This window comes from Capsicum annuum, chromosome 9 (assembly GCF_002878395.1).
Source record: "Capsicum annuum cultivar UCD-10X-F1 chromosome 9, UCD10Xv1.1, whole genome shotgun sequence".
NCBI lineage: Eukaryota > Viridiplantae > Streptophyta > Magnoliopsida > Solanales > Solanaceae > Capsicum > Capsicum annuum.
The window spans coordinates 212,102,335-212,124,696 of record NC_061119.1 but is presented as its reverse complement, the minus strand read 5'-3'; the positions used below and the strand labels follow the sequence as shown (position 1 = coordinate 212,124,696).

At 37.1% G+C, this 22,362-nt stretch overlaps 3 protein-coding genes across 5 annotated transcripts; 1 reads left to right on the top strand and 2 right to left on the bottom strand.

Moving 5' to 3' along the window:
* Positions 1 to 279: 279 nt before the first annotated feature.
* On the bottom strand, positions 280 to 6,471 carry LOC107841105 (3-ketoacyl-CoA synthase 11-like). Of its 2 annotated transcripts, none has more exons than XM_016685107.2 (2): positions 6,295 to 6,471; positions 280 to 2,097 (listed from the first exon to the last, which is right to left on the bottom strand). In XM_016685107.2, exon 2 carries the CDS (start codon positions 2,087 to 2,089, stop codon positions 557 to 559), a length of 1,533 nt encoding a protein of 510 aa, XP_016540593.1. In that variant the 5' UTR covers positions 2,090 to 2,097; positions 6,295 to 6,471; the 3' UTR covers positions 280 to 556. The 2 variants fall into 2 exon arrangements, with proteins under 2 accessions (XP_016540593.1, XP_016540594.1); XM_016685108.2 differs by lacking the exon at positions 6,295 to 6,471 and adding an exon at positions 2,580 to 3,417.
* Positions 6,472 to 7,769: 1,298 nt separating this feature from the next.
* On the bottom strand, positions 7,770 to 15,167 carry LOC107841104 (heme-binding-like protein At3g10130, chloroplastic). Of its 2 annotated transcripts, none has more exons than XM_016685105.2 (8): positions 14,683 to 15,167; positions 12,051 to 12,188; positions 11,894 to 11,962; positions 11,623 to 11,694; positions 11,143 to 11,225; positions 10,914 to 11,045; positions 10,344 to 10,557; positions 7,770 to 8,159 (listed from the first exon to the last, which is right to left on the bottom strand). In XM_016685105.2, the coding sequence occupies exons 1-8, from the start codon at positions 15,091 to 15,093 to the stop codon at positions 8,115 to 8,117; spliced, it is 1,164 nt and encodes a 387-aa protein (XP_016540591.1). In that variant the 5' UTR covers positions 15,094 to 15,167; the 3' UTR covers positions 7,770 to 8,114. The 2 variants fall into 2 exon arrangements, with proteins under 2 accessions (XP_016540591.1, XP_016540592.1); XM_016685106.2 differs by having other exon boundaries at positions 12,051 to 12,184; positions 14,683 to 14,821.
* A 3,817-nt stretch (positions 15,168 to 18,984) lies between these two features.
* On the top strand, positions 18,985 to 20,772 carry LOC107841163. Its single transcript, XM_047396387.1, has 4 exons — positions 18,985 to 19,583; positions 19,761 to 19,996; positions 20,114 to 20,190; positions 20,461 to 20,772. Exons 1-4 carry the CDS (start codon positions 18,985 to 18,987, stop codon positions 20,770 to 20,772), a joined length of 1,224 nt encoding a protein of 407 aa, XP_047252343.1.
* The last annotated feature ends 1,590 nt before the right edge of the window (positions 20,773 to 22,362 follow it).

The following is a 22,362-nucleotide window of genomic DNA, read 5'->3' as shown; positions in this document are numbered from 1 at the left end:
CTTTTCCAGCATCCCCGCGTGGATGTTGGATGGCTTAGGGACAGTGTATTCACAAGTTTTTGTGCAAAATATGGCGGCTTATAATATACTTTCGGTTCAAGACTAGCCAAGGCAGATACCCGGATTGAATAGTTGAGGTGCATGCAAACGAGCTTGGACATCACTGATAATTAAAAAAAAAAAAAAAAAAGGAAATTTTGCAAGAACTTGCATTGTTCATGCTATGGTACATTTGTCGTAAGAATTTTTTTGACAATATAAGAAAAGTGACAATCAACATTGTCCTCAAATGAATCTATTAAGATCACAAGCTTCAATCAAAATTCACAAACCTAAGAAGGTTTCAAAAATAGTTAATTGGATTCTAGACAATTGGTAACATCCAATGACAACAAAATTCTCTTAAAAACTAACAAATTGTCCTTGCTGATGAAGAATCCTGGAGTAATATACAAAAAAAATAAAATAAAAAAATAATTAAGTATTATGTCTATGTAGGTGTACCAACTACCTTCAAATCCTGGATCTGTCTCTGCTCATTGAACGCATTTGGTATTTAAATGTTTGCTACTCGTGGAACGTCCACTGGAAACTTGTCTATCTCAGACATCCATGGATTCACTTCCTTTGCTGGCTTTACAGTCCTCAAAGCCTTCCACACAGCACTATTACACTTGAATCCTGAACCAAATCCTATTTGCCACACTCTCTCACCTCTCCTCACTCTTCCCTTAGCTTCGATATAAGCCAACTCGTACCACAAAGAGCTGCTCGAAGTGTTGCCAAAACGATACAATGTCATTCTTGATGGCTCGAGGTGTCTTTCAGTAAGATGCAGATTCTTCTCTATTTCATCTAAAACTGCTCTTCCACCAGCATGAATGCAGAAATGCTCGAATGCTAGTTTGAAATCAGGAATGTAAGGCTTGAGTTTCATCTTGAAAAGTTTCTTCCCAATGAGCGTAGCAAAGAATAGCAACTGTTCTGATACCGGTAACACAAGAGGTCCAAGAGTAGTTATATTAGTTTTTAAGGCATCTCCAGCCACAGCCATGAGTTCTTTCGACAAAGAAACACCTAGTTTTCCGTTAGCATCCTCTTCTTGAGTCACGGAAGCAAAGCACTTGTCGTCTGCACCTTTATTCGTTCTAACAGCGTGCAAAAGTTGGTATTTTGATCTCCTCCTCTCTGTCCATTTATTCGATAGAAGTATAGCTCCACCACCCATTCTGAACAAGCAATTCGACACTAACTTTGATCTGTCATTTCCAAGATACCAATTGAGTGTTATATTCTCTGTGCTAACAACCAAAGCGTACGTACTTGCATGCACTTGAAGCAATTTTTTAGCCAGATCTATTGAAACTATCCCTGCACTGCATCCCATTCCACCTAAATTATAGCTAGCTATGTTCCCTCTAAGCTTATAATGATTTATGATCATTGCTGACAAAGAGGGAGTTGGGTTAAACAGGCTGCAGTTGACAATCAAGATTCCAATGTCCTTCGTTTTCACTTCTGTTTTAGCCAATAGACCATCGATAGCACCAAACATGACCGTCTCAGCCTCTTTCCTAGCTTGTTGCAACGATGGATTAGGAGGTATGTTGAGCAAAGCCTCAGGGAAATACGTGTTGTCCCCGAGCCCTGATCGTTGTAAAATCCTCCGTTGGAAATCAAGATTCTCCTCGGTAAATGCACCGGTTAACTTAGACTGGTCCACGAAAGTCTGCATTGTGCACCTATGTGCTTCACCAGGCTTGTAACAGCAGAACTCCACAAGGTATACTGGGCGAGGACGCGTTACAATGTAGACCGTTAACACGAGTACTATGAGTGTTGTCCATGAAATTACTGAGATTAGGTTGTACCGAAGATTCTCCCATAGTTCAGACAGATCTTGAGGAGTAAGTGTTGACATGTGAGCAGCAACCACAGCTATTAGAGGAGTTAATAAGAGGTACATTCCATGAGTAATGAGGTAATGGTAACCAAGCTTAACATATTTCAACTTAACTGATTTGTTGTATACTGGCAACTTGTTTGATGAGGGTGGCATCAAGGGTGTAGTTGCCTTTCCTTCCGTCATTTTTCTCCCTGTTAAAACATCCGACACGAGTTACGTCAGTGGCGTATCCAGGATTTTTCGTAAGCAGTGTCAACATTTGAAGAATTGAATGAATCACTATAATGACAATACATCCTCATGGTGAGGCCCTTCCCCGAACCCTGTGCATAGCGGGAGCTATAGTGCACCGGGCTGCCCTCTATTACATGTACAGTAGTAAACTATGTTGCTCGGTCCTTCCAAAATTGGTGCAGTACTCATATAGGATCATCAAGAAATACATTACTTTTGAAGGACACAACATGCTTCCATCAACATTTTTGAAGAGTTCAAGTAACATAGCTAGTAAAAACTTATATACACGGACGCTGTGAAGATTTATACACTATCAATAACTAGGCCACTATTATTACATGTTGTTACATTTTAAGTGACTTGATAGTGTAAAAATTCTTTAAGACTATCAGTACATATAATGTAGTTACATACATGTAGTGTATATAAATCTTACATGCTTTTTATTGTAGCTTGAACACGGAAACATCTTCATGTTAATAAACGACGATAACAACAACAACAACAATATATTTAGCGTAATTCCATAAGTGAGGTCTGGAGAGGATATACACAGACTTTACCCCTACCTTTGTAGCGTAGGTAGCTGTTTTCGATAGAACCTCAACTTAAAAGGGAATTGGGACTCTATAAACTTGAGCACTGCTTAGAATATGCTAATGAAGGTAAAAACAATAGTAATTCTTTTTTTTTTTTTTGCTTCATAGTTTCTTGAGCTAATGGTTTAAAATACACCTAAACTATCATTTTTTGGTGAGTTTCATACCTCAACCATACATTGTTCATGTTACCACCTAAACTTTCACTTTTTTGGAAAGTTTCATACCTCAACTATGCATTGTTCCCTTTATCACCTAAACTATTGTTTTTTTGTGAGAGTTTCATACCTCAATTATGCATTGTTCCCTTTATCACCTAAACTATCTTTTTTTGGGGCGAGTTTCATACCTCAACTATGCATTTTCCCTTTATCACCTAAACTATCGTTTTATTTTTGGGCGAGTTTCATACCTCAACTATGCATTGTTCCGTTTACCACATAAACTATTACTTTTTGATGAGTTTCATACTCAACTATACATTGTTCCTTTTACCACTTGAACTATCACTTTTTAACGAGTTTCATACCTCAACTATATATTGTTCCCCTTTACCTACATAAACTATAGTTTGGAATATTTTGATTTTATCACTCTCTGTGCCTGCCCAGCATAGGCTCTTGGTTATGGATTTGGGTATAAAGAAGAATAGGAAGAGGAGGAGTAGGGAGTGTAGACCTAGAATTAAGTGGGGCGGCTTGACGCCAGTGAATGCGTGGGAGATAGGGGAGAAGTTGGCGGGAATGGGGGTGTGGGAGTGTAGGGGAGACGTGGATAGTATGTGGGATAGGGGCTAGGTGTATCAGGGAGAAGGCAAGTGAGGTGTTGGGGTTTTCTAGGGGCCGGGCCGGGCACCATCAGGGGGATTGGTGGTGGAATGAAGAGGTGGAGAAGAAAGTGGGGACCAAGAAAGGGGCGTATGCCAAGTTGGTGGAGAGTAAGGACGAAGAGGAGAAGCGAGTAAACAGGAAAGAGTACAAGCTAGCGAGGAAGGAGGCTAAGTCAGCAGTCACGACAGCTAAGACGGCCGCCTTTGAGAGCTTGTATGCAGGGTTGCAGGGGAAGGGAGGGGAGAAAAAGTTGTTTAGACTCGCTAAGGCTAGGGAGAGGAAGGGTCGTGACCTCGATCAGGTGAGGTGCATTAAGGGGGAGGACGGTAGAGTGTTGGTGGAGCATGGCCACATTAAGAATAGATGGTAGTCGTACTTTCATAGGCTCTTGAATGACGAAGGGGATAGAGCTATTGTGTTAGGGGAACTGGAGCACTCAGAGGAGTGTCGGGATTTTAGCTATTGTAGACGTTTTAAGGTAGAAGAGGTTAGACAGGCTGTTCGCAGAATGCGAAGGGGTAGGGCGACGAGGCCGGATGAGATACCGGTGGAGTTTTGGAAGTTCGTTGGAGAGGCTGGTGTTAGGTGGTTGACTGGATTGTTTAATGAAATTTTCAAGATGGCAAAGATGCCCGAGGCTTGGAGGTGGAGCACCATGATACCTCTCTATAAGAATAAGGGGGACATCCAGAGTTGCAATAACTATAGGGGATTAAGTTATTGAGTCACTCTATGAAAATCTGGGAGAGAGCGGTCGAGATGAGGCTGAGACGGATAATGTCTATTTCAGAAAACCAGTTTGGATTTATGCCTGGCCGCTCGACGACGGAGGCAATTCACCTGGTACGGAGGTTGGTGGAACAGTATAGGGAGAGGAAGAAGGACCTGCACATGGTGTTTATCGACCTGGAGAAGGCCTACGACAAAGTCCCCAGGGAGGTGCTTTGGAGATGCTTAGAGGTGAGTGGAGTACCGCTGGCATATATCAGAGCAATCAAGGATATGTATGATGGAGCAAAAACTAAGGTGAGGACGGCGGGAGGAGACTCAGAGCATTTCACGGTCCGGACAGGGTTGCATCAGGGATCTACTCTTAGTCCCTTTTTGTTTGCATTGGTGATGGATGTGTTGACGCGGCGTATTCAAGGGGAGGTGCCGTGGTGTATGCTTTTTGCAGACGATGTAGTTCTGATAGATGAGACTCGAGGGGGTGTGAGTGACAAATTAGAGGTGTGGAGGCAAACCCTTGAGTCTACAGGGTTCAGGGTGAGCAGAAGCAAGACAGAGTATGTGGAATGCAAGTTTAATGACGTGAGGCGGGAGAATGAGGTAGTAGTGAAGCTGGAATCACAGGAGGTAGGTAAGAGGGAGAGTTTCAAGTATCTCGGGTCCGTGATCCAGAGTAACGGTGAGATTGACGAGGATGTCTCGCACCGTATTGGGGCGGGATGGATGAAGTGGAAGCTCGCGTCGGGGGTGCTGTGTGATAAGAAGGTGCCGCCTAAGCTAAAGGCAAATTCTACAGGGCGGTAGTCCGTCCGGCCATGTTTTATGGAGCGGAGTGTTGGCCAGTTCAGAACTCCCACATCCAAAAGATGAGGGTGGCAGAAATGCGGATGTTGCGCTGGATGTGTGGGCTGACTAGAGGGGATAGAGTTCAGAATGAGACCATCCGGGAGAAGGTTGGTGTGACCCCAGTGGAGTGCAAGATGCGGGAAGCCCGATTGAGATGGTTCGGACACGTGAAGAGGAGGGGCATGGATGCCCCGGTCCGTAGGTGTGAGAGACTAGCGTTGGATGGTTTTAGGCGGGGTAGGGGTAGGCCGAAGAAGTACTGGGGTAAGGTGATTAGGCGAGACATGGAGCAGTTACAGCTCACCGAGGACATGACCCTAGATAGGAAGGTCTGGAGGACGCGAATTAGGACAGAGGACTAGGGCCAGTTTGAGTCGCTAGTGTAGGGAGTTACTTGGTGGGGGTTTTTTTTTTCCTGTTAGGAGTCCGTGTTCTATGTTTTATTATGAATCTGTGTGCTTTCCTCTGTTTTATATTACTTATGGGTGCCGTATTTATGTTATATAATCTTGTAACCTTGTGCTGTGCTTTTCTATGTGTTTGTGTGGTATCTCGTGTCTTGAGCCGGGGGTCTATCGGAAACAGCCTTTCTACTTCTTCAGAGGTAGAGGTATGGACTGCGTACATCTTACCCCCCAGACCCCACTAGGTGGGAATACACTGGGTTTGTTGTTGTTGACTCTCTGTGCCTGCAAAAAAGTGATTGTTTATATGTTTCATTGAAATACTTTGAATTTTACCATAGTTTTAAAAATGGAATGTAAATCTTATTCCAAATTCTGATCAAATATTTTGATCTTTGTGCACTAAATCAGATCGCATCATAACTTTATTATTTCTTGATTAAGAGCATTTTAGAATAGAAACAAAAGGAGGTGCATAACTTGTATTAGTGCCAAACAATACAACAATACAATAATCAGTGTAGTCTCACAAGAGAGATTTGAGTGGCGTGACACAAATTTGAAAATAAAAACATAGTAATGAAGAAATGTCGAAAATATATATCAATGCCAATTAAGAAAAAATCGAATCACCAATATACATGATGAAGAATAATTTTTCATGGATATATAAACATTAAATTAAAATTCAGAAAAACACTAACATAATAAAAAAATTATTCCGAGAGAAAAAAATAATTAACCTCTGACCGGAAACACGAAGAGTTTTCAGACACCCTAGATTGCTTCAATCCCTCTAGAGAAGCAAAAAAGAAAAAGAGTTTACACCATAATAACACTAAAATAAAAAAGAACTTGTAAAATTGTATAATCCATTAAATGATTTTTTTGTTAGAAATTTGGGGTAGTGAAAAACTAACGATTAAATAAAAAAAATAAGTACTAAGAAGAATATGGAAAGCCATCCATTTTAATGGATAATACTTAGTAGTAATACTAACCCATGCAGGGGCTTTTTTGTACTTTGGCAAAGGCAAATCTATAAGATAATCTAGAGTTTATGAGTATTTAGTAGGTTTAGAATATGTGTGATCTTTTTTTTTTTTCATCCGGTATTCGGTGCCCGCATTCACGTTAAACTTTTGTTAGTTGAAAAATGTACACATTAATTTTTTTTTTTTTTAGATATACGCAAGACCGTCTCAATAAAATTAGTGATTTAAAGCCAAATTTTACGAGACCTTAAATATATGCACATAACAAAAATTTTATCAATATTTAGAGTTATTATTTTTATTCTTACATACTAATGTTTTTAGTGTAGTATTCTTAGGAGATATTAATATTTAACTTCATATAGTAATATTATTATTTATAAAAGTAAGGACTAATTTTAATTAAGAGATAAGCATACTCTCTCGGATTATGGCTAAAGTTGCTACGACATACTCCAACTTCACAGGGGTCCAATTACCCCTGAACTCAATTTTAGCGTATTTTTATCATCCTTTTGTTCTGACGTGACACCTTTATTACATAAACATGAGGCCAAGTCAAAGGTGTCACGTCAGCTAAAAAGGATGACAAAATACACTAAAATTGAGTTAAAGGGTTATAGGACCCTGTAAAGTTGGAGTGTGTCGTAACAAATTTGGTCATATTTCAGGAGTACTAGATGATTTATTCTTTAATTAATAAGATGTTAGTCATTTGTTTGCAATGCATTACCTTGAATATTATTGTGAAAACTTTATTTATTAATATGAAATTTGATAAAAATTTCTAAAATATTTTTAATAAAAAATAGATAGTTCTTTTTTTTTTTTTAAATTTAAATTTTATATTTTTTATATTTTATAATTTTTAAGTGAAATTAAAATCATAAAATTCATATTAAATTTTTTGAGCCTAAAGCAACCACCCCTAAATATACGTATTAATCATGATTGAAGTGAAAAAAATAGGAAAATGAATACAGTTGAATCCATAAAACTTAACCAAGATCCGCCTCAAATGAAGGAAAAAAAGCGGCAGATTCATTTCTCAAGGGAAATATGTCCTTATAATATGATCGATTTAAGTTATATACACTGATAAAAAGATTTCACATGGTGGTAGTAGTTTAACCAATTATAACATGTTTAGAGCTGTCCTTCTGATCAAGTTACCAATTGAAATACTAGGTTATGTGGTTCTATCAACCTATTAACAATATAGGTGGACAAAGTTATTTGATATCTATGTTGTTAGAAGGTAACACATATCTAATGAAGTATCAAGGTGCATGCAAGTTGGCCCGGTTATACACCACGAAATTAAAAAACAAAATTACACCGCTAGTGCATAAAACTTAAAATTCTAACATACTTTGGAGACCATAAATCATAATTTCTTGCTTTTGTTACATCCTTTGCCATAGTCGTTCCACAGGTGGGATCTAGGAGGTTAGGGTATACGCAGACCTTACTCCCACCTCTGACCTCTGTGGGGTAGGAGAGGTTGTCCCCGATAGACCATTGGGGATGGGAACCAATATATAATGAACACCAAAAATATCCAAGTCTTAGTCCAGCTTGAAGTCTTCAAGCCATATCAGAACTTCATTCCTCTACAAGTCCAAAGATCAAAAAACAAAAAAAGGGATTAGACACAAAATGACCTTAAAATGCAGAAGTGAATTTACTATTTGAAGTTTATGGGTTACTACATCAACCTCAAGTTATATATACAATAATAGTTGGGTTCACATTATCTGAGACATGTAGCTTTAATCATCCAGATGATTACATCATCCAGATGATTACAGGCTATATTGTTTGGACTCTATAAAAAAACGCTGGTACCCGTGTCGGATCCTTCGTGCACTACTTTTGGAGGACCATGATCCAATATGCACCTGTCGACATTTTCGAAGTATTCGAGCAACATAGATTACAAGGCATGTTCATGTATATACATCTTAAATTTTTCAGAGTAAAGCATCTAGTATCCCTAAACAATGTCCAAATTTGCTACGACACACTCCAACTTCATGGGGTCCTATTACCCCTTGAACTCAATTTTAGTGTATTTTTGTCATCCTTTTGTGTTGACGTCACACCTTTTGTCAACCTTTTTAGCTGACGTGGACCTCATTTTATGTAATAAAGGTGCCATCTCAGCACAAAAGGGTGACAAAAATATGCTAAAATTGAGTTCAAGGGGTAATAGGGGTGACCCCTATGAAGTTGGAGTGTGTCGTTAACTGTTGGGTTCATAGTATATGAAAGAAGAGTGAATGGAAAAATGGAGAATAAAATCGTGAAGGGGAAGGAGACACTAAAATGGAAAGTGTACTCCCAAATTAGAAAGTTTACTCTTTCTCCCACATTGGTGGAAGAAGAGAACTTGAAAGTGTTTATAATCAAGAACACTTACTCCACATGGCAAGTGAGGTAAGAAATAATAGATGCCTCACGCCGTCATCCTCGTCGCTCGGCTCAGCTTCGGCAAACGAGACACTAAAATAGAAAGTGTACTCCCACATTAGAAAGTTTACTCTTTCTCCCACATTGGTGGAAGAAGAGAACTTGAAAGTGTTTATAATCAAGAACACTTACTTCACATGGCAAGTGCGGCAAGAAATAATAGATGCCTCGCGCCGTCGTCGCTTGCTCGGCTTCGAATTTGTATTTGGCCAAGAAATAATAGATGCCTCGCGCCGTCGTCGCTCGCTCGGCTTCGAATTTGTATTTGGCAAATGATCGATCAATGAGATCTATCTTTTTGGACAAACATTATTTGAATTCCGAAGAATGCCAAGGAAAAATGCAGTAAAAATTTTTCTGCAGTTTCGGACCTCCATTTATATATACATGCGGTAACAGTTGCACTGTTTCAAGTGATTTCGAACTAGTGCTTCAGAAATGATACATTGTTCTGAACTGAGGCTACAGAAGGTTGCAATGGTTCGAAATGATGCTTCAGAAGGATGTAATCCTTCAATGAAGTGACACACTGATTCATGAAATGAGAAGACTGTTTAGGAAAAGATACAATCTTTGATGAACAGACATGAACTTACAGCAAAGGTGTAACCTTTGGAGTGAACCATTGCCTCTTTTCAGAAGAGGCATGTTGTGGCTATATAAACTTGGTTTTTTCCACAGGTTTAGCACGAAATTTTCAGATTAAAAACTCTCTTCTTGTCTCAAAAATATTCTGTGTGATCACTCAAAACGTTCTGTGAGTTCGAAGATATTCCAACCGTTTGAGGTACCGCTACTGTTGGTCTGTTAGCCATTTTATCCTGGGAGGAAAAATTCCACAACCTCGGGTACAGTGAGGAGGATTATTTCCTTAAGGAAAATCCGTGAATTCGGACGACTTGGCTATTTTCTGTTTCATCTTAATTTCTGCAAAATAAAATACACCTCTTGAAAAGGTCATTTTGATCTTGTGTTGAGGATATTTGATATACTTCATTGTGTTCTTGTTTATACTTGAACTCAAGTTGAAGTTGGTGTTGTAATATACAAATTCTGTGTACCCGAAGTACAAACGAAATAACAGTAGCAACTTTGGCCATAGTTCGAGGGGTACTAGATGCTTATCTCAATTTTTTAGTCCAAAATCTCTAGTGACATTATAAAGAGCTAGCTAGATATATATCTATCATGTAAGGGAAGGGTATGGTTCATATTGAAGGAGCAGATAATCGAAAGAACAAGAAATGATCTGTTTTCGAAAAGCAAAAGAGGAACTTAAATAGGGATGCAATGAACTAAACAATCCTCCAGAACATAGAACATACCATTATAAAGTTCCACGTGCGACCAGGATCATTGTATCGAGCAAGCATACAACCCGATTTTGGTTTGAGACCGGCTTTTATAAGACTGGATCGGAGTTGTTTCTCCTTTTCTCGAACAATATCATCTGTTGGTTTTCCACTAAATTTTATTGCAGCAGCAATGCCTCCTTCCGTTTTCCTTAAGCTAATACCTTCTTTATTTGGAGCTGGTAAGCTATTCAAAATAAAGCATTAGACTCCATAGTTCTCATTTGGACAACGTAAAGAACTAAAGTTCAACGTTTACACAGAAGCTGTCGAGGCTTATGACTTATGGATTCAATTGATACCAGTATTTTCAGCACAACATAGATTTATAAGTGAGAAGAAAAAATATTGAAATTTGAACCCACACTGTCGAAAGCATAATTAATAAGATCAGTGCTAAGAATCTCATGAATCTATTAAGTTCAAAGTCTCGATCTGCATCTGCGCTTACACATGCACATTCTTCGTCAGGACAAAGACTCCTCACTACTTTCACTCTAGTGTGAGATGTTTTCGCGTATGTTAACTAAGAAAACGAGTTACCTGCTCAAAGATTTATCCGATGGAAGAACTATTTGGATTGATACTTTAGATTTTTCAGCATCAAATGCCTGAGTGAAGACAGGAGTAGTCATCGGTATCTTCTCTGTCGTAGAATTTTTGCCAAATATGTACCTATACATAGATGAGTTAATATCGATATATCAATCAGAATCACAAAACACCACAGAAGATTATTTTTGAAACAAGAAAAAGAAGCAGCTTATCTCACCCAGCAACATCATTGAAACCTCTATTTCCTGCGAGATTGTCGGCTTCTGTTTCTACAACTATGAAAGGATCATATTTCCTTACCTGTATTACACAAATGAAAGTTACGAGCATTCCACATCGTAAATTTAAGAACATTAGTTGGGTGTTGTCATTCACCCTTGAACTGAACAACAATGCTCTATGCATTGCACGGTCGATGTGCACTAACTATCGTGAACTCAAAACTTATGTATATGGAAATTTAAGTAGAACTTCTAAAAGAGGTATTGATAGCAACTAGCAAGCGGTGGACCTACTACCTTTAAATCCCGGATTCATCTCTTTTAAAGCCTTAAAACTCTTAATGCAATCATTCAGCTAAATTTTTTGGAAGATCCGAGCAACATAGGCTAAAAGTAGTAGAAACCATCCAAAAATCTGAAACAAAATAGAGGTTCTTAGCTCGAAGTATGATGCTATAAGATAAAAAACTACGAACCTCGTAAACTGCTGTTCTTCGAAGTATCTGATAACTGGGCGTTTCCAAGTCTGGAGTCTTGTAAATTCTTAACTGCTCCGAAATTGCATTCCAAATTAAAAATAAGGTCCACGAACTTGGAAAGCGCTATGTTGCCGTGACACCTCAAAAATGACGCTAGGTGCGTGTTGGATAGTGCATTTTTAGAGGATCCAACATGGTGAGGCAGCATTTTTGGAGAGTCCGAGCAACATGGCTTGAAAGCATTAACTTAACCAATTCGATAGCGCACCTGTTTTATGACATCGACCAGACCTTCTAGAGAAAAGTAATCATTATTCTGAATCGAATCCCAATAGTCCTACAGATTTCAACAAGAGTCGGTAACTAATTCGCAAGGTTGATATAATTATTTTGAATTTGCATCGAGGAAGAGCGAAGAATCAAACCACGTGGCTGTTAAACTTGTTTGTTTCTGGATTGACGCCCATAATGGAAGTCCCTGTGAAGACTAATTCAGGTTTCCATGGAAGAAGAACGAACTTCATCACCATAGTCCATCTTGTAGTTATCTCATAGGGCCCTGTCTACAACAAACTCAATCACTCGAAAAAATTCAAGTTCACAATCTATGTGCATTACATTCCTTAAAAACACAAGTTAGGCAGCAAAACGTAACCAGATTAAATGCATCCGATACCAAAGCAACACATTACAAATTGTTACCAACAACAACAACATACCCAGTGTATTCCCACAAAACGGGGTCTAGGAAGGGTAAAGTGTACGCAGTCCATACGAACTGTTAAAGAAGCACTACATTTACAATTATTCATGAGTCATTTTTTTAATGATTGCTCGTTTTCGTTTCCACAATCTAACTCAACATATGCAAGCTTCATAAAACATAGTCGGTCAACTGACCAGACAAAGGAGGAGGATTACAGTAGATTAAAAACACTTGAAAATACTAAAATTATGATGAATCTTCAACCATTGAATGAGCAGGATGGATATACAGAATTCATATAGCAGTGCGTCATGTGATTGAGTAACTGGTAAAGTTGTTGCCATGTGACCAAGAAACAGACTTTGGCAAAAATGCAAGGTAAGACTGTGTACAATACACCCTTGTGGTGGAGCTCTTCCTCAAACCTGTGCATAGCAGGAGCTTTAGTGAATCAGGCTGCCCTTTATATGGCGGTGCGCCAACTAGTTTAGTATTAAAGCCTAGTTGATTTGGTTTATGTTGAGTCAATTGAACAGTTAAGATAACTAAAGACAGGTCCTTTCCCTTGGTCCAGTTCATGAGTTCATCTGTTTCTCCTCATTTAACAAACAGCCCAGGGGAGTAATATTCTTTTAAAAAAAAAAAAAAAAAAGCAGGGGCGGTGCACTAAAGCTACCGCTATGCGCGGTGTCTGAGGAAGGGCCCAACACAAGGGTGTATTGTACGCAGCCTTACCTTCCATTTCTGCCAGAGGCTGTTTTCAAGGCTTGAACCCGTGACCTCGTGGTTACGTGACAACAACTTTACTAATTACTCCAAGGCTCCCCTTCAGGGAAGTGATATGATATTCTGCCAGAGTAATTACTAAAATATGTGTGATACTGCAATTTTTTGGTTAAATTTCTCAACTGGTGTTTGGTACCCACGTTGAGGCCCGACTAAATCTGCACTCTCACCGGAAAATTTCACATTGAGGAGTAAAACGCCCCCTAACAAAGGCAACTCGCTTCTACACCCGTTGAGATTGAAATAATCAGAGCGCCATGCGGAAGCTAACAACTGGAAACCTAGAAGGCGATAAATTTGATGCTAACCAAATTTATCATCAATCTTTTCCACCAAGAAAACCTCAGTAAAACACAATTATGGTATATATATATTATGCATAGTTAAAATTATTTCTTATGTATATATATTAGATGTTGAACCCCCTTCGGTTGGTTCGGATGTTCACTTATAAACCTTTCGGTGAATATCCTGGCTCCTCTACTGAACACAATTATGGTAGAATTCACTAGCAAATTCAGGACAAATACTAACAGCACTTGGGATCCAAACCCAAGGCCTCTAACCAATTTCCAAAGATACTCCTAACACTCATTTATGCATGGGAGAATCCAGGATTTTCAGTGAAGGAATTCAGTAGTACATATACGGACTAGTCGAAGGGGGTTTAGCCTCTATTATTTATAGATAAATTTTTTTTTTTACCATGTAAAAATAGTATAATTTTTCGATGAAGGGGGTTCGGATGACCTCCTGGAATACATGTACATCCGCCATTGCATTTATGGACGGTTCCTTATAGTTATCTGAGCTGATTGAATAAAATATATTACACCATTTGCATATAGAAGTTAAACGCTAAACCGAGAATTACAAATCTTCATTAATAATGTTACTTCAGTAAAATACATGTAAGTTGTAACTAAAACTTTTTTAAATGAAGAGAGTTTTATCACTTCCTCCGTTCACTTATACTTGTCACTATTTCACTTTTCGTATTCAATCTGAACTTTGACTAACATTGTAATATATATTTTTTTCATCCTATTAACATGAAAAGGGTTGCAACTTATATCAATTTTCCCATAATTTTCAATCATCTAAATTTTAAATTTAAATTATTAAATTATACATCTTAAAATATTGGTGAAAGTTCATAAAACCTCAAAAAGTAAAATAATGACAAGTAAAAGTAAACAAAGGGTATTATTTTTCTATCCTATTCTTAGTCGTAATCCTAAATTATCCATATCAAATTGAGATACACATTAATAAAGAAAAATAATTAATAATCGGATTAATTTACCATAATATTCCTATCAAATAATATTTATATTTTAATTTTTAAAAAAAAATAATTAATGCAAAAGATAAAACATAAAAAAAAATTGTCTTAATAAATTAAGAAATTTGACATGGAACGGAGGGAGCATTAAATAACTGCAACAGTATTAGTCAAACTTATTACTAATAGTTAATTTAGTAACATACACAGTTAAAATTTTCTTAAGAATTGTGTCAGGTCAATAGACAAGTAATACGAAATAGAGGAAGTAAATACTAACCTGTTTAACCCAATAAAGTTGAAAATCAGGCCTAAACAATTGCTTCAACATGGCAATATTAAATAAATAACCATCAATTGTATCATGTTTAGTAATTGGATCTCTAAATTTCACATAATCATCATAAGCCATACAATCAATTCCTTGATCATCAAATAAATGTGGCAAATCTTCATACAAAAATTCCACTAATTTTTTCATATCAACTGTTGGACTTTTTATTAGTGGACTTTGTTTATCAACTAAACTTTGATAAATAACATATTTGATTTTTTTTTGTGATTTAATTGTTTTTATTTTTGTGTTTTTTGGTGGTGTTAGGAAAATTGAAGTGAGGTGGCATTGCCGGAAAATTGGTCGCCGGTGAAATGATGGCCGGAAAATGTGGTCGGAAAGTTGTGAGGTGGCCATTTGTTTTTATTTGTTTTTGTTTTGTACAATAATGTTTTTAAAGGATGTGTTTGGGGGTCGTGTAATAAATATTGGCCATAGAAACTAATGGTTGGGAATTTTTGCATTTATTTTGATTCTAATTCAAACAAAAACTATTTCTCAACTTTCTTTTCCAATTAGTTTAGTAGGAGTTTGGCAATGGAAAGAAAAAAAATCATTTTATTTAAAAAATTTGAAGTTGGAGTTAGAATTTGTGTTTAGTATATTTTCGTAGTAAATATTTAGAATTTAGAATGTATTTTTTTAAAGAAATATTTTTTTCGTCCTAAATTATGTCGTCATTTGATCGGACATGATATTTAAGAAATAAGTATTGATTTCGTTAAAGTTATAAAATTATCCTTCCTAAAAAAATAAATAAAAAAGAAGTAATAGTATTTAAAATCAAGTGGAACCACTTTTAATTGAAAAAATAAATAAATAAAAAGTAATACTTCCTCCGTTTTAAAAAAAGACCTACTTTTCTTTTTAGTCCGTTTAAAAAAGAATGATCCCTTTCATTTTTTGACAATACTTTAATTTCAACTTTCCACATGACATGTTTAGAACCACAAGATTAAAGGATATTTTAGTACATTTGACACAACTTTAATTTAAGGCCACAAGATTCAAAAGTCTTTTTTATTTTCTTAAATTTTGTGTCAAGTCAAAGTAGATCATTTTTTTTGAAACGGAGGGAGTAGTGTTTAAAGTAAGTGGGATCACTAAGGGTAAAATTGTAATTGTGTATTTAAAAACTTACCAAATAAGGAAAGACGACATTCTTTTTGGGATGGACCAAAAAGGAAATAACGACACATAATTTGGGATGGAGGGAATATGAAATATGATTTAAACATGAGTATAATTTAAATAAGGTTATTTTATGAAGTTGAAAAGTTTAGAATTTAAAAATTGAAATTGGAGTGCATTCAAGCTAGTATAGGAGCGTTGTACTTATTAGTAGTCCATGTGCTATGCGTGTAGTTTTTTGTTCTTGAGTTCTTGTTAATATGTGTTAGTTCCTGGTAGATTGCTTTAGTGTTATTTTGTGGTGGTATTATTCTGTTATTATCTGTTGTTGTGCTATTTCTAATTGTCTTTTGTATTTCTTTTATATTTTTTTTGCATTGTATTTTGTTTCGAGTCGAGATTCTATCAAAAACAATCTCTGTATCTCATCTTTGTAGTAGTAATACAAACTGCGTACATCTATCCTCGCCAAATCTTACTGTATAGGAATAAATTGAGTATGTTATTGTTATCGGCGTTGTATATAACTTGCATCTAAAATATAATCCAGAGCTAAGAAAAAAATTGAGTAGCTTGGATAGTATTTTCACATTAGCTGGTCAGTGGGGGTAAAAGAGTTGGGATTTTGAATTAAGGTCCTGTTTGATCATGAAAATTATTTTTTTTTGGAGTTGTAGTTAGAGTTAAAGATGAAGTTGGAGTTGAAGTTGTGTTTGACCAAGAATATAAATTAATGTTATTTTTGAAATTTTGTGAGAGAAGTATGAGTGGAAAAAGTGAAAACAAGTAAAATTTGTTTTCACTTTTCAAATAATTTTTCGGAGTTGGAGTTGGAAAATTCATAGCCAAACGGAGTGTATTTTCACTTTTTTTTACTAAAGTAAAATAATTTTCCGGAAAGAAATAATTTCTTTGGCCAAACGGCTACTAACAATGACAAATAAGTTTGTCAATTAAGTGAGGATTCTTTAAGTTTTAAAAATTAAACTAGGCAAAGGGCAACTTGGTGCACTAAAGCTTCCGCTACGTTCAGGGTTCGGGAAAGGGATCCACCACAAGAGTATATTGTACGCAATCTTACCTTGCATTTCTTTCAGAGTCTATTTCTAAGGCTTGAATCCGTAACCACACGGTCACATGACAACAACTTTGCCAATTACTCCAAAACTCCCCTTCCAAGTTTTAAAAAACTAGGTAAAAGTATAATTTTTTTTTCCAGTTTTTTATTTTGACATTTTCTCTCCAACAACTATAAAAGTTATCTCAACAATTATATAGAAGTAGTCCAACAACTGTGCAAAGTTGTTTGCCAACTGGGTGAAGTTGGTCGACAACTTTGATAGCTATTGAGACAACCAATGCAGTTATCGAACAACTGTCTCCAATTGTTTGAACGACTTTACCTTTTTAACTTAATAATATTATGGGACCCATTTATCACTTTTAATTGATTAAAGATTTGAGAGACATTCTCAACTCATTTTTGCCACTAGGGGTTTCGATTGTTCTCAAACTCAATATGCTCTTATTTGGTAAAACAACAACCCAATGTACTAAAACTTTCGCTTTGCGTGAGAGCAGGGGAACGACTATTGGTCTTGTTTAATCAACAAGAACATTCAAATGACTCTGTTGGTGTATTGGAGGGTGAAAATGAAGTGCGTTGGAGGGAAGGGAGACATCGGGGAGGACATGATCAGTGTGAATGCCACTCGTCGAACTTATTTTCCTACTTTAGCTAAGAAAGTCATTTTCCCTTTTTTAAGCAACTTATTTTTAAAATTTTTTAACCAATCGAACGAGAAATTCGAAAAATATTTTCTCCATACCGAACACAGCCTAAATTCTATGGCTTTGTTGCTACAAAGACTCCATAAGCACTTTGACTGGGAAAGATTCGAAAGAAAACCCATTAAAAAGATTTGGTGTCGCACACTAAATTTTGTGGTTAATAAAATTTGTAAATCGATTGTTCTTAGTTGGAGCCCTTTGTATTGGCTTAGCACATATATGGATTCCTCGAGAAGTAGGGATACATAAACTCGTCTAATTTCACGGGATATCTATCGCCTCCCACCAGCAACACGTACCAAGTAACTCTGTCCACCAAGACTAGAATAGATGGGACGAAATCACTTAGTGTTTTTCTTTGTCTTTGTTGAAACAAAAATAGTTTTCTACTTTTGTTCAAGTTCATTAGTACATAAGAAACAACTAACAAAGCGCTTCACTGATACATCACAACTCAAACGACAAGTAGAAACACATGAGATACAGAAGCACCTAATGCAGTGTTGGAGCTATTATGTAACATACACATTCTGTATTTTTCTTATACAGTTACTTACATATATACATGTTCATTTTTGGAATTTCAGCTGTAATAGTTAGCCCAGTTAATTTTTTGTCCAACCCAATGTAACAATACCATAACTCGGCCCAGTACAAGTGTATATATATATATATAGTTGAGTTAGTGGAGGTAGTAGAGCAGACAGATATTTTGACTCTCCATTCAATAAAAGAAAAATTCTCTCTCTTCTTCATCTGATTGTTCTCGAACCTTCTAGGTTCTTCAATGATTGTCAATGGAGCTCATCGTATCTTCATAATAACATGGTATCAGAGCGTGTAGATGGATCCTCTCTTCTTCCTTCGCTTTCCGATCTTACCTGTTAATGGCGAAATCGTGTGGGTTCGTTACGACGGTATAAACAGACGACGTTTGAAGTTTGGTTTAAATCTATTGCCGAAGACCTTTTCTCTTTCAGGTGTATGAAAGAGACCGGTAAATAGTACCTGCGACTTCTTTGTTAATATTTTCCTCGTCCCTGATCTATTCAACATTGAATTTCCGGTTGAAAATGCTTCATTTAGGGTTGATTTGTTCTTTTTGTGCTCATTAAGGACGATGTTATAGTATATCTATTTTCGTATGGTGTTTTATCTGGATCTGCACTTTGTTGTCGTGGATTTACTATTGTAGATCTGTTCATGTATGGTCTTTATCTAGATCTGTAGATTGTTGTGGTGGATTAATCTTACTTGTAATTTGCTTTTGTCATTAGTCCTAGTACTGGAAATAGTTGTTGTTTCATATCTTTGTAAATCACTAGGATGACAACTCCTAGTACTAGTACTACTAACGCCTCAACTGGTACTGCTGGGCTTGAAGAGTTATCTTTGGACCCTTCTCATCGTTATTACATCCATCCTTCTGAGAGTCCTAGCCATCAGTTAGTTCCTATACCGTTCAATGGCTCTGGTTATGCTATTTGGAGAAATAACATGATCACATCCTTGTCTGCCAAAAATAAGTTGGGAATGGTAAATGGAAAATTTCCTCAACTTGACTCTCACAATCCATATTTCCAGTTCTGGGAAAGGTGTGATCATATGGTTAAAGCTTGGATCATAAATTCTCTCTCACGAGATATTGCTGTTAGTGTTATGTGTCTTCCTACTGCTAGAGATGTATGGAAAGACATAAATGATAGGTATGGTCACTCTAATGGGTCTAGGTATATCTATATTCAAAAGGAAATTAATTCAACTGTTCAAGGGTCTTCAAGCATAGCTGCTTATTTCACTAAGATGAGGTCTCTCTGGGATGAACTGAATGCCTTTTATGTTGGTCCTGAGTCCACATGTGGTGCATTGTCCAAGTTCATTCATGATCAACAATTGTTCCAATTTCTTAGAGGCTTGAATGAAGGGTACTCCACTGTTAAGAGCAATACCCTGATGATGACACCTCTGCCATCTATCAGTAAAGTATATGCTCTCCTTCAATAAGATGAAAGCCAAAAGGAATCTCAATCTGGTCTACCTCATTTCTCTAGTGACTCGGTATCATTTAGTGCCTCTGCTCCTGTCTCTAATTCTGGTAATAGACCTTTTCATCAAAAGTTCAATTTTAGCACTATTAAACAGTTCCATGGATCACAGACATGCAAATATTACAAGAAGCATGGTCATACTATTGACACCTGTTATAGTCTTCATGGATTCCCTCCTGATTTCAAGTTCACCAAGAATAAGAAATCCTCTGCTTCCTGTGTTCAGCTATCAGATCCAGATCCTGATATCAAGCCACGTTCAAACCACTACAAAGAGAACTCTTCTCATGGTTTTAGCAAGGAATAATATAATCACCTCATGAGTCTTTTCCAACAAGCTCAGATTTCTCCCATGAATCCTCCTTAGCTTGATCATGCAGAGAATTCTGGGTTTGCTCACTTTGCAGGTTCGTATAATAGCTCAGTTTTTACTTCTGCTGGCTATAGTGTATATGCTTCTTCCCAATTACTCCCTACCTCCTGGGTTCTAGACTCAGGTGCCTCTAATTATATGACTCTCCATAAACACCTCTTTCACAACTTACAACCTTTAGCTCATCCTTTTTTGATTACCTTACCTAATGGATACAAAGTCAAAGTAGTATCTACTGGGTCCTTGCTCTTAAGGGATGACATTACTTTAGATAATATTTTGTTAGTTCCCTCTTTCCATTTTAACCTACTTTCTATATATCAACTACTCAAACATATTTCATGCTTAGCTTTATTTTATGTCACTTCTTGTCATTTACAGGGCCCTTCTCTGAAGAGGCCACTGGAAATTGGTAATGCTGTCAATGGATTATACTACTATCATGCTGCTCCCTCTGCTTCTCCAGTACCTGATCACCAGTCTGCTGTTTCTCAAGTTTCTGCTTCTAGTTGTACACATATTTCAAATTCTGTCAATGTATCTCACGATATCCCACCTGTGATTCCCTCTTATTGTAATTCTTCACATATTTCTAATAAAATGGATGTATTTTGGCACCAGAGACTTGGTCACATGCCTTATCATAAAATGAAATCCATTCCTTCTCTTCAGTCTCAGCTTTCTCCAAGTTAAACTTTTACATGTAATGTCTGTCCCTTAACTAGAAAACAAAGACTTCCTTTTCTCCACAGCACTATTCATTCCACTCTTCCTTTCCAATTAGTTCACATTGACATTTGGGGACCATACCACACTAAAACATACTCTGGTAACATATATTTTCTCACTCTTGTTGATGATTTTACCAGAGTCACATAGACCCATCTTCTTACTTGCAAAAGTAATGCTCTTTCCATTATTAAAACTTTTGTATCTATGGTTAAAGTACATTTCAATACATCTGATAATGCTTATGAATTGGGTAGTAGCCTTGAAGATTCTTCCTTTTTTGCTAAAAATGGTATTCTTCACAAAACAACCATTCCTCACACACCTCAACAAAATGGTGTTGTGGAAAGGAAAGATAAGCACCTTTTAGAAACATCAAGATCCTTACTTTTCCAATCAAAACTCCCCACTATATATTGGGGTGAATGTGTACTCGCTGCCACTTACTTAATAAACAGGATACCCTCTTCTGTTTTACACAATTTATCCCCTTATGAAAAGTTGCATGATTTTTCTCCCTCTTTTGATCATCTCAGATCTTTTGGCTGCCTGTGTTATGCCACTACCCCTCCTGTTGGGAGAGATAAATTTCTCCCTAGAGCTATTCCTTGTGTTTTATTGGTCATCCTTGTGGTAAAAAGAGGTATAAGCTGCTGCAGCTTTCAAACAAGTCTATTTTATATTCTAGAGATGTCTATTTCCATAAACACATCTTTCCATTTCTTTCTCTCCCTTCTCCATTGACTTCCCCTCCTCCTCTAGATTCCCCCCCTCTTTTTCTGTTCCTGTTCCCTCTTCTTCTTCTCCTCTTATTACAGATTCCCCTCTCCTTTCTTCTTCACCTTCTTTCTCTATCCCTTCTGTTCCATCACCTTCTCCCCTTCCTTTAAGAAGGTCTACCAGGCCCATCATCACTCCTACCTATCTGTTTGACTATGTCTGTCATTCATCCTCTACCAGTATCTCCCTTGAAGCTCCCTCTATTAGCCACAGTCGTATCATCAAGCTGTTCTTCCCTTGCGTGGCAGGATGCTATGATCAAGGAATTTCAAGCTCTTGAAGCCAATAACACTTGGGAACTGGTCCCTTTGCCTCCCAACAAGAAGCCCATTTCTTCCAAAAAATTAAGCATAAAGCTGATGGGTCTGTTGAGAGGTATAAGACTCGCTTGGTCATTTGTGGGGATGCGAAAAAAGAAGGGATTGATTACAATGAAACCTTCTTCCCAGTGGTAAAGTTTACTACTATCAAGGTCCTTTTATCTATTGCCATTAAACGAAATTGGACTATTTATCAATTGGATGTTAACAATGCTTTCCTCCATGGGGATTTACTTGAGGAGGTATATATGAAGCCCCCACTTGGTGTGGAAGTTTCTTGCTCTACAACTCCTATTTCTCCCTTAGTTTGAAAACTTAAAAAAGTCCCTTTATGGGTTAAAACAAGCTTCAAGACAGTGGTTCTCTAAACTTTCTGCAGCTTTGTCTCTCCGGGGCTATTCTTCTAGCAAGAATGATTATTCTCTATTTACCAAGTCTGATGGTGCTTCATATA

Bases quoted from the DNA above. Each gene is read 5' to 3' on its own strand.
- LOC107841105 (XM_016685107.2), bottom strand. From the start codon at position 2,089: ATGACGGAAGGAAAGGCAACTACACCCTTGATGCCACCCTCATCAAAC.
- LOC107841104 (XM_016685105.2), bottom strand. From the start codon at position 15,093: ATGGCCACCTCACAACTTTCCGACCACATTTTCCGGCCATCATTTCAC. The intron at 12,189-14,682 runs GTTAGTATTTAC...AGTTTGTTGTAG, and splicing joins AACTTTATTGGGTTAAACAG to ACAGGGCCCTATGAGATAAC. The intron at 11,046-11,142 runs GTGAGATAAGCT...ATCTATGTATAG, and splicing joins GGTTTCAATGATGTTGCTGG to GTACATATTTGGCAAAAATT.
- LOC107841163 (XM_047396387.1), top strand. From the start codon at position 18,985: ATGACAACTCCTAGTACTAGTACTACTAACGCCTCAACTGGTACTGCT. The intron at 19,584-19,760 runs GTACTCCACTGT...TTCTGGTAATAG, and splicing joins CTTAGAGGCTTGAATGAAGG to ACCTTTTCATCAAAAGTTCA. The intron at 19,997-20,113 runs GTTTTAGCAAGG...CTCACTTTGCAG, and splicing joins CAAAGAGAACTCTTCTCATG to GTTCGTATAATAGCTCAGTT.